We start from the raw sequence: 15,558 nt of genomic DNA, 5'->3' as shown, positions 1-15,558 counted from the left end.
TGGCGTCGTTAGCAACAGCATTGTTAACCTTTGCCAGGCTGGAAAGCATTAACCGTGTAGTTACATGTCCATGCTTTAATAGTATTGTTGATCTTCTGTCTATCCTTCCAGTCGGGGGCTTATTTCTTTTGTTTCTTTATGCAGTTAAGCCCGATGCTATCACGTTAGCTCCGTAGCTAAAGTGTTTCGCCGATGTATTGTTGTGGAGATAAAAGTCACTGTGAATGTCCATTTTGCGTTCTGGACTCTCATTTTCAAGAGGATATAGTATCCGAGGTGGTTTAATATACAAATCCGTGATCCACAATAGAAAAAGGAGAGAGTGTGGAATCCAATGAGCCAGCTTGTATTTAAATTACGGTCAGAGCGAAAAAAGATGCGTCCTGCACTGCACTCTAGTTCTTCACTGTAACGTTCCTCATCCACAAATCTTTCATCCTCGCTCAAATTAATGGGGTAATCGTCGCTTTCTCGGTCCGAATCGCTCTCTCTGCATTGAAAACAATGGGGAAATGTGAGGAGCCTTTCAACCTTTGACGTCACGCTACTTCCGGTACAGGCAAGGCTTTTTTTTTATCAGCGACCAAAAGTTGCGAACTTTATCGTCGTTGTTCTATACTAAATCCTTTCAGCAAAAATATGGCAATATCGCGAAATGATCAAGTATGACACATAGAATGGATCTGCTATCCCCTTTTAAATAAAACTATTTCATTTCAGTAGGCCTTTAACTATGCAAGCAAGTAATCACCTGTGATTAGGGATATACAGTACAGGCCACAAGTTTGGACACACCTTCTCATTCAATGTGTTTCTTTATTTTCATGACTATTTATATTGTAGATAGTCACATCAGAACTATGAATGAACACGTGGAGTTATGTACTTAACAACAAAAGGTGAAATAACTGACAACATGTTAATGTTGTCTATCTGTGTTGGCCCTGTGATGAGGTGGTGACTTGTCCAAGGTGTACACCACCTTCCGCCCGAATGCAGCTGAGATAGGCTCCAGCACCCCCCGCGATCCCGAAAGGGACAAGCGGTAGAAAATGGATGGATGGATGGATGTTTTATATTCTAGTTTCTTCAAAATAGCCACCCTTTGCTCTGATTACTTTTTCGCACACTCTTGGCATTCTCTCCATGAGCTTCAAGAGGTAGTCACCTGAAATGGTTTTCACTTCACAGGTGTGCTTGAAGCTCATGGAGAGAATGCCAAGAGTGTGCAAAGCAGTAATCAGAGCAAAGGGTGGCTATTTTGAAGAACCTAGAATGTAAAACATGTTTTCATTTATTTCACCTTTTTTTTGTGAAGTACATAACTCCACATGTGTTCATTCATAGTTTTGATGTGACAATCTACAATGTAAATAGTCATGGAAATAAAGAAGACGCATTGAATGAGGAGGAGGTGTGTCCAAACTTTTGGCCTGTACTGTACATTTAAATGTACAGTACACGTGAATGTAAATGTAACCTACTCAGTGGCCTAGTAGTTAGAGTGTCCGCCCTGAGATGGGTAGGTTGTGAGTTCAAACCCCGGCCAAGTCATACCAAAGACTATAAAAATGGGAGCCATTACCTCCCTGCTTGGCACTCAGCATCAAGGGTTGGAATTGGGGGTTAAATCACCAAAAATGATTCCCGGGCGCGGCCACCGCTGCTGCTCACTGCTCCCTTCACCTCCCAGGGGGTGATCAAGAGTGATGGGTCAAATGCAGAGAATAATTTCGTCACACCTAGTGTGTGTGTGACTATCATTGGTACTTTAACTTTTTACTTTAAATGAAACTCTGTTTGGGCTTTTTGTTTCCAACAAAACCAATTGTGTTAACACAGCTCTCATTCATAAAGCAGAAATATTGTCAGGGTGACTTCCTACTTCTACTTATGTTGCAGTACTAAACCGTGTGCAATGTGTCCAACAGGATCCTAAATTACTTTGTGTTGCATATTCTGCAGTCGGGAAACTTTCAAGGTACGTTTTGCACCTTTTTGCTGTACATTAGTTGATCCATCATCTCAGTTTGAAATGTTGGTTTCTTCTCCAGCCGTATGCCGCAGCTCTTCACCAAGGACATTGCTCTCGTGCAGCAGTTTTTTGAGTCCATGTGCAAGGTGGGTGCGAGTGTTGCGTCATCCTCATCTTTGCACATTACTTACTTGCTTGTATTGTATAGGAGGAGCCGGATGTTCGTCTTGCCATCCAGGAGGCTTTATCCATGATGGTAGGAGCGTATGCCAACCTCCAGGGGGCACTACTGAACCTGATGGAAGCCTTGGTGGCTGCCTATATTGTGAAGGTGAATTCATCAAATTTTTTATTGTATGGGGCTCAATTCCTCAAATGGTTATTTGGACCATTGGCCCTTGGAGGCAAAACATTTGGGCATCCCTGCTTTAATCCGAACATCTTGCAGGCATGTGATTGTTCCGTCTATAGTCGGAAATCCATCTTTTTTATCTTTGTAAAAATATAAAAAAATATTTTCCATTTTTCTTTGTTTTTTCCGACCTACAATGTGTGTTAAAATCATGATCTGTCTCTTTGCCATACCTGCCAACAACTACGGTTTTCCCGTGATGAGTACAGTTTTTGATAATCCAGTGGTAAAAACGACGGTTTTCCATTAAAAATGATGAAGTTAAAAATGGAAGCTACGTAGCAAAGCAACTCCACGGGCAGGGGACAAACTATACATCAATGATGATTGGTTGGTTTACGTATAAGAACATCCATGATAGGTTGTTGTTTACTATGATGAGTCACCATTGGTTAAGATTAGTGCAAAACATTAGGGACAGGCCAATCAGAGGCAAGAGAGGGCGTAAGGAAGTGAAATCACAACAGACATACCAAATGACGAGGAGAGAGTCGGAGAAGAAAAGAGGGAATATTCAAGCAGGTGATTTATATATTAAAAAAACTAGTGGAAGATGGCAGAGGGATTGTCTTCTTTAGATGTTTCTTTTAGTGATGTAGACCACGTCCAGGAAACCCAAAATGTGTCTACTTGGCCACATTTGGACAAATGTATGCGTCTGGATAAAACATTGATTTGACTTGTTTACCATGTAAGACCAAATCAAAACTGCTCTCGACATGGAAGAGGTGGAATACACATTTAAGAACACATGATTGTGGCAGACATGTTTGCTACAGTATAGCCTGTCTAAATGCTCACTTTTATTTTCATTAGTGTTTTACAACAAGACAGTATCTGACATTTTGTCCATTATTTCTACTCTTTATATTTTGAATGAATTAAATGACTTCATTTCGGTCATATAATCAACCATAATTTTTTGCATTATTTCTACTCTTTATATTTTGACATTGAATAGATGAATCATTTTGGAACATAAACAACTGTAAGATATGTTATTTCATGCTATAAATCACAAATGGCTCTTCAGATAAAGAAAGTTAGCTATTAGAATATACATTGTTTGTACTCTTTATGATTTTTGCATTTGGAGCAGTTAGAAGTGGAGAGGGAGTCAAAGAGACAGAAATTGGCTATACAATCCAAGGCAGAATCCACTAAAGCAGAAAACAAAGGAAAATGCAAGCTGCTCAGAAATTTGCCAGGAAGGCTCATGTCAGAGCCATCAAAGCAAACATGCCAAAGTAATGTGTAAATAACTAGATGAACCATCTGTGGCTGTGAAGTGAACACTAGTAAGGTTGTAAATACTGTATAGAGTAGGCTAACCCATGTGGTTCCTGTGGATGTGAACATAATTACTGTAGTGACTAAATAACATTGTGACTGAAACAGACATAGTAATGTGTAAATAATGTCAATAACTAGATGAACCATCTGTGGCTGTGAAGTGAACACTAGTAAGGTTGTAAATACTGTATAGAGTAGGCTAACCCATGTGGTTCCTGTGGATGTGAACATAATTACTGTAGTGACTAAATAACATAGTGACTGAAACAGACATAGTAATGTGTAAATAATGTCAATAACTAGATGAACCATCTGTGGCTGTGAAGTGAACACTAGTAAGGTTGTAAATACTGTATAGAGTAGGCTAACCCATGTGGTTCCTGTGGATGTGAACATAATTACTGTAGTGACTAAATAACATTGTGACTGAAACAGACATAGTAATGTGTAAATAATGTCAATAACTAGATGAACCATCTGTGGCTGTGAAGTGAACACTAGTAAGGTTGTAAAAACTGTATAGAGTAGACTAACCCATGTGGTTCCTGTGGATGTGAACATAATTACTGTAGTGACTCAATAACATAGTCACTGAAACAGACATAGTAATGTGTAAATAATGTCAATAACTAGATTAACCATCTGTGGCTGTGAAGTGAACACTAGTAAGGTTATAAATACTGTATAGAGTAGACTAACCCATGTGGTTCCTGTGGATGTGAACATAATTACTGTAGTGACTAAATAACATAGTGACTGAAACAGACATAGTAATGTGTAAATAATGTCAATAACTAGATGAACCATCTGTGGCTGTGAAGTGAACACTAGTAAGGTTATAAATACTGTATAGAGTAGGCTAACCCATGTGGTTCCTGTGGATGTGAACATAATTACTGTAGTGACTAAATAACATAGTGACTGAAACAGACAGTGAATTATTTGGATGAATGGGGTATGTATTTATGTCAACTCTGTTGATTATTTTTCAATTCTTTAAACACTAAAACATCTTTAAATGGTGCTTTTTTTTGCTAATTTCTGCATGTTCAATTGCTGAAAAACCAGGAGCTTCGGGGGAGGGGGGTTCCCCCTTGTCCTCCCACCAGGGCAGTACCCTGGACCCGGCTTATTTTCAGTCTTTTTCATGAAGTTGAATTCACACGCCTGCTTTTGCCCACTCAGACGTTTGACTGCACAGTATTTGAATAAAGATTTGTTGTTGCAAAGCCCGAGGTACAAGTTCGCCAAGTTGCCATGAAGTTTGCCAGCACAGTGTTTGCTCCCGACCACGTGCCATCAAGGTACTTGCTGCTGCTGGCTGCTGGAGACCCGTAGGTCCAACACACACCCATATCATGTTGTGTGTAACTTACACTGGAGTCACGTTCCTTTTTTTCCTGCCATGCGTCTTAGGCGTGAGGAGGTATGCGGGGAGGCTCGCAAAGTGTTGCGGACTTTTTCAAAGAAGACTTTTGAAAAGGAGGGACCCAAGCCCATACCTTCCTTTCCTGAGATGGTGGCCTACATTCAGGAGAAGGTGAATCACAGCCCATTTTCCTTATTGCTATATTTTTGTAACTCAACGTTTCCCTCTTGTAACCTTCATCAGGCATGTCAGAGAATGAAGACTCCTGCTAAATACGTTGTTGGAACCTCTGCTATTCCCTTCAACCCGTCTGCCTTCGCAGAGGTAAATATCCTTCAACTGCCAATCTTGACTGGGACACTTAAAACAAATGTTTTATTTAACCAGAAAAAAATCCCATTGAGATTAATAACCTCTTTTTCAATGGAGTTCTGGCCAAGAGGCAGCAAAGTTACACATAAAATGACATTCACATTACACATTAAAATGGCAGGATGAACATCAAGTAAAACACTTACAGATAACTAAGGCTCATTTAAATGCTCTCAGTTTAGATTTAAAAGCATTTAAGGATACAAATTCAGTCAGCTTCCAGTCTCTTTGGAACATGTTCCAAGCACAAGGAGCTTATTCCCCAGCTCAGTGTGAGCATCAGGTGATTGTTGGATCTCAGAGCATAAGAGTTGGTACTTCTCTGTGAAATCATTGCACAAATGTCATCAGGCAATAGTCCCAGAAGAGCCTTGTATTTAAAAGTGTACCAATGACTCTGTCTCCTAGTGGACAGAGAAGGCCATCCCACCCGAGAGTCCAAGTCACAGTGGTGTGTCATGGCTCCACAGTTTGTGATGAATCTCAAAGAAGCATGGTATACACAGTGCACCATCTGAAGACAGGAACCAGGAGCATTCATGTAAAAAAGATCACCATAATCTAGCACAGATAAAAATGTGGCAGAGACAAGGCACTTTTTTACACCAAAAGAAAAACATCTCTTATTACAGAAGAAAACCCCCAATTTAAGTTCTTGTTTCTTCCGAAGTTGATCAATAAAAGGTTTAAAAGTGAGAGAGTCATCAATGAAAACAGCAAGGTATTTATATTCATGCACCACTTCTATAGAATAGAATAGAACAGAATGGACTTTATTGTCATTATATTTGCATATAACGAGATTAAGGATTCCAATTTAAGGTGCGGTAGTGGAAACAAATATGGGATAAAAAATAAATTACACAAGAAGTAATAAAGATAGAAAATAAGAATTGAAATAAACCGACTACTATCCAATAAAATAATAAGCAATAGTGTACAATATACAAAATACTGTACAATATACAGAACAAGACAAGAGTACCGGAGTAATAACAATCAGTGTCGGATGTATTGCACTCGAAGGGTAATGTTGCACAGTAGGGTATTAGGGTAGGATATTGTATAGGGGGGAATTATTTATTATAAGTGTGAGTTCAAGATGGTGACAGCTCTGGGAAAGAAGCTGTTTCTGAGCCTGTTTGTTCTGGCTCTGATGCACCTGTAGCGCCTGCCCGATGGTAGCAGGTGGAAGCCAGCATGTGTGCTGTCCTTTGTTATGTTTTTTGCTCTGTTGAGGCAACAGGAGTTGTGTAAATCCTTCAGGGAGGGGAGGGGGCAGCCGATGATTTTTTGTGCAGAGTTTATGACCCTCTGAATCGCCTTTTTGTCTGCTTTAGTGCAGCTGGCGTACCACACTGTTATGCAGTACGTCAGCAGGCTCTCGACAGCCGAGCGATAGAAGGTCACCATCAGCTGCTATGACATTCCCTTCAAGAGTGGACACTAGCGGGGGAGTTTGAGGCTCCTTCCTGTATTTGGAAAATAACCATTTAAAAAGTGCCAACAATACTCCATTTACATTTGGTGACTTGAACATTAACAAGTAGGGATGTCCAATAATGGCTTTTTGCCGATATCCGATATGCTGATATTGTCCAACTCTTTAATTACCGATACCGATATCAACTGATACCGATATCAACCGATATATACAGTCGTGGAATTAACACATTATTATGCCTAATTTGGACAACCAGGTATGGTGAAGATAAGGTACTTTTAAAAAAAATTAATCAAATAAAATAAGATAAATAAATTAAAAACATTTTCTTGAATAAAAAAGAAAGTAAAACAATATAAAAACAGTTACATAGAAACTAGTAATTAACGAAAATTTGTAAAATTAACTGTTAAAGGTTAGTACTATTAGTGGACCAGCAGCACGCACAATCATGTGTGCTTACGGACTGTATCCCTTGCAGACTGTATTGATATATATTGATATATAATGTAGGAACCAGAATATTAATAACAGAAAGAAACAACCCTTTTGTGTGAATGAGTGTAAATGGGGGAGGGAGGTTTTTTGGGTTGGTGCACTAATTGTAAGTGTATCTTGTGTTTTTTATGTGGATTTAATTTAAAAAAAAACAAAAAAAACGATACTGATAATAAAAAAACCAATACCGATAATTTCCGATATTACATTTTAACGCATTTATCGGCCGATAATATCGGACATCTCTATTAACAAGTATTAGTGACATTGTTATTATAAGCGCTGACGCAGACCAACTATTTGTAGCAGCGGCGTGATCACTTCCTGTGTCCTATGTTTACATCCTTGAGTGGTCTGCTGCTTCCTTGCTCCCTGTGAGTTTATCATATCATAAATCATGCCTCTCACCTGAAAAATTTATGGCTGAGGATGTAATCTGACAAGTTGGGACACGTGGACAGCCGTTTACGACCTGGAACTTGCGAGAACGACACAAAACATGAGCGCCATACGTTGCTCCCCTCCCCCAGATGGTGCTCTACCTCAGGATGTGTCTGGTGTACAGCGCCGGAGCCACGCCGCTGTCCGCCCAACTTGCAGACATGCAGGACGACGCGCCAGCCATCGGCCGCTACGTGCACTCACTGCTGTCCTCGGAGTCTTTGGGGTGGAAGGGCACTGAGGCCAATCCTGTGGAAGTCTACATGGATCTGCTGCAGCAGCTGCTGTCCGCTGTAGGAGGTACCAGCATGCACTTTTCTGATACCATGTCTTGAAACGCCGAGGTGACATTCTGGTACTTGGTTCATTTCACAGGAATCCCTGTAATGTACTGTCTTCTGGAGATGGTGTCTGTCTGCCCGGAGAAGCTGGCTCCCAAGTTTGCTGATAAAATCGACTGGATTAAGGTGATTTATTGAAACAAGTGTTCTGCTATGCATACACTGTTTCTCGTGGAAAACCTTACCATTGGTGATTATGTCTCCGTACAGTCCACTAAGTTAAAGGGGAACTGCACTTGTTTTGGAATGTTGCCTATTGTTCACAATCATTATGAATGACATGACGACAGATGGATGTTTTTTAATGCATTCTAAATATTAAATAAATGTAAATAAGAATATGCTTACAGTGGAGCCAATTATAACTCTACTATTCCGCCCATAAAATCTAATAAACATTCAAAATGAGCCAACACTTGTCCATTTACATTTGGTGACTTGAATATTAAAAAGTATTAGTGATAGATAGAATAGAATAGAAAGTACTTTATTGATCCCTGGGGGAAATTCAGCACCACAGTTCGCTCTCAATAGACAATAAACACTTAGGAATGCCATTGTAAGTTAATAATACTAACTCAGACACTCGTAAACGTGTTATCATATTAGCTAATATATAGCACGTACAAATATGCATGAAAACACTCCTACAGACAGCACACATGGGACGCTTTAGTAAGTACGAATTGTTTTAGTTATATTGTAAAACTTACAAACATGGCTCGGAGTGATGAATGAAGAATCCATACGAGTAGAGACGTTATGGACGGCTTGAAGATGGAACGGCACTTGTACTTCCAGTTCAAAGATGGCGCCAAAGCACAAACCCCAACACACCCGTTTTGTGTTTTTGCATGTGCTTATGAAAACTGTTTGCATTATGGCTTCAGCAAAGAAAGACACATAAATTAGTTGCGCCGTTTCATAAGCCGCAGGGTTCAAACCGTCGGAAAAAAGTAGCGATTCATAGTTCATAATAATGTATTTATTGATCACCATAAATACATTTGAAAAATTACAGTTATATCATGTGATCGGTATTGGTATCGGCCGATGTCCGTCATGGATGGTCGTATTGCAAATGGCAGCATAAATCCCTGATGTACTCAGATGTTTCCCTCACCAGAGTCTGATGAACACCAACAAGGAGGACATGAGGGAGCTGGCAGCCCAGCTGTACGCTGTGGTGGTGTCCACCATGACGGGCAATGAGCTGCAGGCCGCCGTGCACAACCTGCTGAAAATCACCAAAGACAACCACGTAAGCCACCGTCTCGCCGTAAAAGATTTCCTTCCATGTATCTCAAGTCATGAACAATCTAAATCCAGAGTCCCGAGACCCAGCATGGTGCCGTCCTGGCTCTGGGCTACATGGTGGGAAGGTACATGAGCAAAAAGAAAAGTGCCACATACCAGGCGCCTGTGGACAAGGAGTGTGTCACCTCGCAAGACGATGATGACATCGTTGCCATGGCAACAAAGACCATTGGTATGCATACATACTCCAGCAGCGTTTTGTTTCCTGGCTGTTAAACTGAAGTGTGTGTCCCAATGAAGGGTCTTTCCTGGACAGCAGCAGTGCTCTGTTGGCAGTAGCAGCGAGCATAGCGCTGGGAGAAGTTGCTCGGAATGGCCCCCTGCTGATCCCTCCTGAGGGCGAGGGCCTCACTAAACTGTCCGTCGTGGAAAACCTGCTGGCTCGCATTCCCTCAGGCAAAGAGAGTGCAAAGGTGAACGGGTTCAATGAAATTATTCACAGCGCTGCACTTTCTCCAGAGCCTTATTCCACAATGGAATAAATCAGTTTTGTCCTCAAACCTCTACACACAATACCCCATAATGAAAATGTGAAAAGTTATTTTTTTTAATAATAAACTAAAAAATGACATGTATATCAGTATTCAGACCCTTTACTCAATACTTAGTTGATGCACCTTTGGCAGCAATTACAACTTCAAGTCTTTTTGAATACAATGCCACAAGCTTGGCACACCTATCTTTGGGCACTTTCTCTCATTCCATCAGGTTGGATGGCATGTGTTGGTTTTCATCCAGGATGTCTCTGTACATTGCTGCATTCATTTTTCACTCCATCAGGTTGGATGAAAAGCCTTGGTTTTCATCCAGGATGTCTCTGTACATTGCTGCATTCATCTTTCCCTCCATCAGGTTGGATGAATTGTTGGTTTTCATCCAGGATGTCTCTGTACATTGCTGCATTCATTTTTCACTCCATCAGGTTGGATGAAAAGCCTTGGTTTTCATCCAGGATGTCTCTGTACATTGCTGCATTCATCTTTCCCTCCATCAGGTTGGATGAATTGTTGGTTTTCATCCAGGATGTCTCTGTGCATTGCTGCATTCACTTTTTACTCCATCAGGTTGGATGAGAAGCCTTGGTTTTCATCCAGTATGTCTCTGTACATTGCTGCATTCATCTTTCCCTCCATCAGGTTGGATGGGATGCGTTGGTTTTCATCCAGGATGTCTCTGTACATTGCTGCATTCATCTTTCCCTCCATCAGGTTGGATGAATTGTTGGTTTTCATCCAGGATGTCTCTGTACATTGCTGCATTCATCTTTCCCTCCATCAGGTTGAATGGGAAGCGTTGGTTTCCATCCAGGATGTCTCTGTACATTGCTGCATTCATCTTTCCCTCCATCAGGTTGGATGGGAAGCGTTGGTTTCCATCCAGGATGTCTCTGTACTTTGCTGCATACATCTTTCCCTCCATCAGGTTGGATGGGAAGCGTTGGTTTCCATCCAGGATGTCTCTGTACTTTGCTGCATTCATCTTTCCCTCCATCAGGTTAGATGGGAAGCGTTGGTTTTCATCCAGGATGTCTCTGTACATAGCTACATTCATCTTTCCCTCCATCAGGTTGGATGAATTGTTGGTTTTCATCCAGGATGTCTCTGTACATTGCTGCATTCATCTTTCCCTCCATCAGGTTGGATGGGAAGCGTTGGTTTTCATCCAGGATGTGTCTGTACATTGCTTCATTCATCTTTCCCTCCATCAGATTAGATGGGAAGCGTTGATTTTCATCCAGGATGTCTCTGTACATTGCTGCATTCATCTTTCCCTCCATCGGGTTAGATGGGAAGCGTTGGTTTTCATCCAGTATGTCTCTGTACATTGCTGCATCCATCTTAGTCTAGTCAGGGAGGTGACCGAGACCATGGTCACTCTGTCAGAGCTACACCATTCCTTTGTAGAGACAGGAGAACCTTCCAGAAGGACAAACCTCCAATCAGGTCTGGATGGTAGAGTGGCCAGACGGAAGCTATTTCTTAGTCAAAAGTTTGACAAAATGCACCTGAAAGACTCTCAGACCATGAGAAACTAAATTCTCTGGTCTGATAAGAGACAAAGATTGAAGTCTTTGGTGTGAATGTTTGGAGGAAACCAGGCACCGCTCATCACCACCTGTACCATCCCTACAGTGAAGCATGGTGGTGGCAGCATCATGCTGTGGGGATGCTTTTCAGCGGAACTGGGAGACTAGTCAGAATAGAGGGAAATATGAATGCAGCAATGTACAGAGACGTCCTGGATTAAAATCAACACTTCCCATACAACCTGATGAGCTTGAGAGGTGCTGCAAAGAGGAATGGGCCAAACTGCCCAAAGATAGGTGTGCCAAGCTTGTGGCATCATATTCAAAAAGACTTGAGGCTGTAATTTCTGCCAAAGGTGCATCAACCAAGTACTGAGCTGTTGTCAATACTTACTGTATATACTTGTGATTTTTTTAGTTTTTTAATTTTAATACATTTACAAAAATAAAAATACAACTTTTCACCTTGTCATTATTGGAGTATTGTGTGTAGAATTTTGAAGACAAAAATGAATTATTCCCTTTTGGAATAAGGCTGTGACATAACAAAACGTGGGAAAGTGACGTGCTGTGAATACTTTGTAGGTGCAGTGCACATACCCCACATTAACATGAGTTCTTCATCTTGCTCGTCTTCATCTTCCCATGTTCTTCATCTAGGCCAAGGAGCGATCAATCCAGACTCTGGGCTATTTACCGGTAGGAGACGGAGACTTCCCACACCAGAAGAAGCTGTTACAAGGACTCATGGACTCAGTGGAGGTGAGCCACATTGTGTTGGATGTAAAGAGTTTAGTACAACAGCCCTGGTGTCAATGATCCTTACACATGATGTATCTCACAGGCCAAGCAAGTGGAGTTGCAGTTCACAGTGGGAGAGGCCATCACCAATGCAGCTTTAGGCACCAGATCTGGAGCTGTAAGAGATCCATGGACCTGCACTGAAGACCAGTACAGCCCACCACCAAGTAAGAAGTATAGTCTGCACCGAGTCACTTGAAAACATGTATTGTTTTGGTCATGTTCAAACTTGTGTAATATGTACAGAAAACATGTATTGTTTTGGTCATGTTCAAACTTGTGTAATTTGTAACTGTACTTCAGATTTCTACATGATACAGTAGTACCTCAATTTATGAACTTAATCGGTTCTGTGCTGGACTCGGAACACTTGTATCCTAAATTAACATCTCCCATTGAAACTAATTCAATTGGTGCTTGAGCCCCCCCTAAAACAGTACAATTTGAACAGTAACATGCTTTTTAAAAGAAAAATACACTTCAAGATAGGAAATACTGTATAGAAAGGATACAATAGAATAACTACAGCAGTTTTATGAAGTCACGTAGTAATCATGTGCAGCATGGACTTCAGCAGTATCTCCTTTTCGTCAAACACACCGTCAGTAGTTTTTCCATATTTTCATGGATAAACATCCTCCGGTGAGAAATTATTTACAATACTTGGCTGACGTTAGACTAATTCTGCTTCTGTATGGTGCAGACTAGCAGCAGACAACTCTCTGTCATGTCTTTGAGGATTTCTTTAAGTATTTCAATGAATATCATCAAATTCTTCTTCTCAGCACTGTCCTTCACACTTTCTTCACCTGCTTGGAAGATTATGTCCATCTCTCGCTATGAGCTAATGCTAGCGACTAAGACAGGGTGTTATGGGCGGAGCTTACAGGGTTCACTGTGCTAACTAATGGCGGGGGTGCTTGTAACTGAATTGTTTGCTTGCAACTTAAATCCAAGGGACAGCTCTTACCTCAGAACACTCTTAAGTTGAGGTACCACTGTATATGATCTTGTTTCTTTGGAGTCATGACATGTTCTCATGGATTCAACGCCATGAAAGTGATAGCTCAGTCTTGTTTTTGTTGACTTGATGATTGAAACTGTGTTTTGCTACACAACTAAGGTACATATCAGTAACGATGGTAGGGACATACAGTCGTGGTGAAAAGTGTACATACACTTGTAAAGAACATCATGTCATGGCTGTCTTGACTTTCCAATCATTTCTACAACTCTTATTTTTTTTGTGATGTAGTGATTGGAGCACATACTTGTTGGTCAAAAAAAACATTCATGAAGTTTGCTTCTTTTATGAATTTATTATGGGTCTACTGAAAATGTGAGGGTCAAAAGTATACATACAGCAATGTTAATATTTGCTTACATGTCCCTTGGCAAGTTTACCTGCAATAAGGCGCTTTTGGTAGCCATTCACAAGCTTCTGCTTGAATTTTTGACCACAAAATTGGTGCAGTTCAGCTAAATGTGTTGCTTTTCTGACATGGACTTGTTTCTTCAGCATTGTCCACACGTTTAAGCCAGGACTTTGGGAAGGCCATTCTAAAACCTTCATTCTAACCTGTTTTAGCCATTCCTTTACCACTTTTGACGTATGTTTGGGGTCATTGTCCTGTTGGAACACCCAACTGCGCCCAAGACCCAACCTCCGGGCTGATGATTTTAGCTTGTCCTGAAGAATTTGGAGGTAATCCTCCTTTTTCATTGTCCCATTTACTCTCTGTAAAGCACCAGTTCCATTGGCAGCAAAACAGGCCCATAGCATAATACTACCACCACCATGCTTGACGGTAGGAATGGTGTTCCTGGGATTAAAGGCCTCACCTTTTCTGCTCCAAACATATTGCTGGGTATTGTGGCCAAACAGCTCCATTTTTGTTTCATCTGACCACAGAACTTTCCTCCAGAAGGTCTTATCTTTGTCCATGTGATCAGCAGCAAACTTTAGAGGAGCCTTAAGGTGTGGCTTCTGGAGCAAGGGCTTCCTTCTTGCATGGTAACTGTTCTACATCACCAAAATTGATAATGTATGTTGCTGTATGTATACTTTTGACCCTCACATTTTCAGTAGACCCATAATAAATTCATAAAAGAAGCAAACTTCATGAATGTTTTTTGTGACCAACAAGTATGTGCTCCAATCACTACATCACAAAAAAAGAAGAGTTGTAGAAATGATTGGAAAGTCAAGACAGCCATGACATGATGTTCTTTACAAGTGTATGTACACTTTTCACCACGACTGTATATCGTGGACATCAACAACCAGGCTAATCATACCCTTGCAACTTTTATCTGAGCTTTGACATCAGTGAATCGTGGTCACGACACCATCTTTCATTGCCAGATATGAAAAACAACGACATGGTTCCTTGGGTCCTCAACTCTGTGTTGTCCAAGTACATACCCAGCCAGAACCCTCACATCCGACAGGCAGCGTGCATCTGGCTCCTCTCCCTGGTCAAGAAGCTCAGCCAACACAAGGAAATCAAAGTATGTGTTGTGTTTCCTTAAGTCAGCAGGAACAGTCCTACTGGAGTGTAGAAGTCATGTCTATTCTCTTGCAGTCCCATCTGAAGGAGATCCAGGTGGCATTCATCTCTGTTCTTTCAGAACCGGATGGTAGGACAATTATCCTGACCACTTTTTTCAATAGTCGGGAATTGTTGCAACTAATCTATTCTGTGAACCAGATCTGAGTCAGGATGTGGCATCGAAAGGCCTTGGACTGGTCTATGAGATGGGCGGGGAAGGAGACCAGCAAGAACTGGTGTCCACCCTGGTGGAAACACTCATGACCGGCAAAAGGTGAGAGGATGAACATTAAGATAGATGGACCTTCCTGCCGTAAGATCGACATTCACGCTAGCTAATGTGTCCAAATAGAATAAAACATGCTGTCTCAGAAGACACGGAGGTGTTCCAAGGAGACGGTTTGGGCAAAACACCTGATGGGTAAGTCATCTACTGGTCATGTTAGGGCTGCACCATTTTCAGAAAAAAACCTAATTGCGATTTTTCTCTCCAAAATTGCGATTCGATTTGCAATTTTTGAATTTCATATGTAAAACTGCTAAAATAAGGAGTGAAGAAAGACATGTTACTTTTAGGCCAGGTGTGGCCATTACGTGGATGGTGGAGGGTGTGTCAGTCATCCCAGCCAGGTATTAAAAAAATAGACCTAAAAATGATGGATCATCAAACTTCACTAAGACGTCACTTGATTGACGTTCACGGCGGCTGCCAGATCA

At 41.1% G+C, this 15,558-nt stretch overlaps 1 protein-coding gene across 1 annotated transcript in view; it reads left to right on the top strand.

Annotated features, from left to right (window-relative positions):
• LOC133634236 (proteasome adapter and scaffold protein ECM29-like) overlaps positions 1–15,558 on the top strand; it is a 73,235-nt gene that overhangs the window by 23,435 nt on the left and 34,242 nt on the right. The window contains exons 12-28 of the mRNA XM_062027348.1: positions 1,932–1,981; positions 2,055–2,121; positions 2,184–2,306; positions 4,911–5,014; positions 5,097–5,220; positions 5,293–5,373; positions 7,894–8,104; positions 8,180–8,271; positions 9,272–9,406; positions 9,475–9,634; positions 9,703–9,875; positions 12,149–12,250; positions 12,333–12,456; positions 14,655–14,800; positions 14,875–14,929; positions 15,001–15,115; positions 15,194–15,262. Coding sequence (XP_061883332.1) covers positions 1,932–1,981; positions 2,055–2,121; positions 2,184–2,306; positions 4,911–5,014; positions 5,097–5,220; positions 5,293–5,373; positions 7,894–8,104; positions 8,180–8,271; positions 9,272–9,406; positions 9,475–9,634; positions 9,703–9,875; positions 12,149–12,250; positions 12,333–12,456; positions 14,655–14,800; positions 14,875–14,929; positions 15,001–15,115; positions 15,194–15,262 — 1,931 coding nt within the window. The remainder of the gene's footprint in view (positions 1–1,931; positions 1,982–2,054; positions 2,122–2,183; positions 2,307–4,910; positions 5,015–5,096; positions 5,221–5,292; positions 5,374–7,893; positions 8,105–8,179; positions 8,272–9,271; positions 9,407–9,474; positions 9,635–9,702; positions 9,876–12,148; positions 12,251–12,332; positions 12,457–14,654; positions 14,801–14,874; positions 14,930–15,000; positions 15,116–15,193; positions 15,263–15,558) is intronic.

This window comes from Entelurus aequoreus, linkage group LG18 (assembly GCF_033978785.1).
Source record: "Entelurus aequoreus isolate RoL-2023_Sb linkage group LG18, RoL_Eaeq_v1.1, whole genome shotgun sequence".
NCBI classification, from domain to species: domain Eukaryota; kingdom Metazoa; phylum Chordata; class Actinopteri; order Syngnathiformes; family Syngnathidae; genus Entelurus; species Entelurus aequoreus.
The sequence above is the reverse complement of the archived record's forward strand: the minus strand, read 5'-3'. Positions and strand labels throughout refer to the sequence as shown.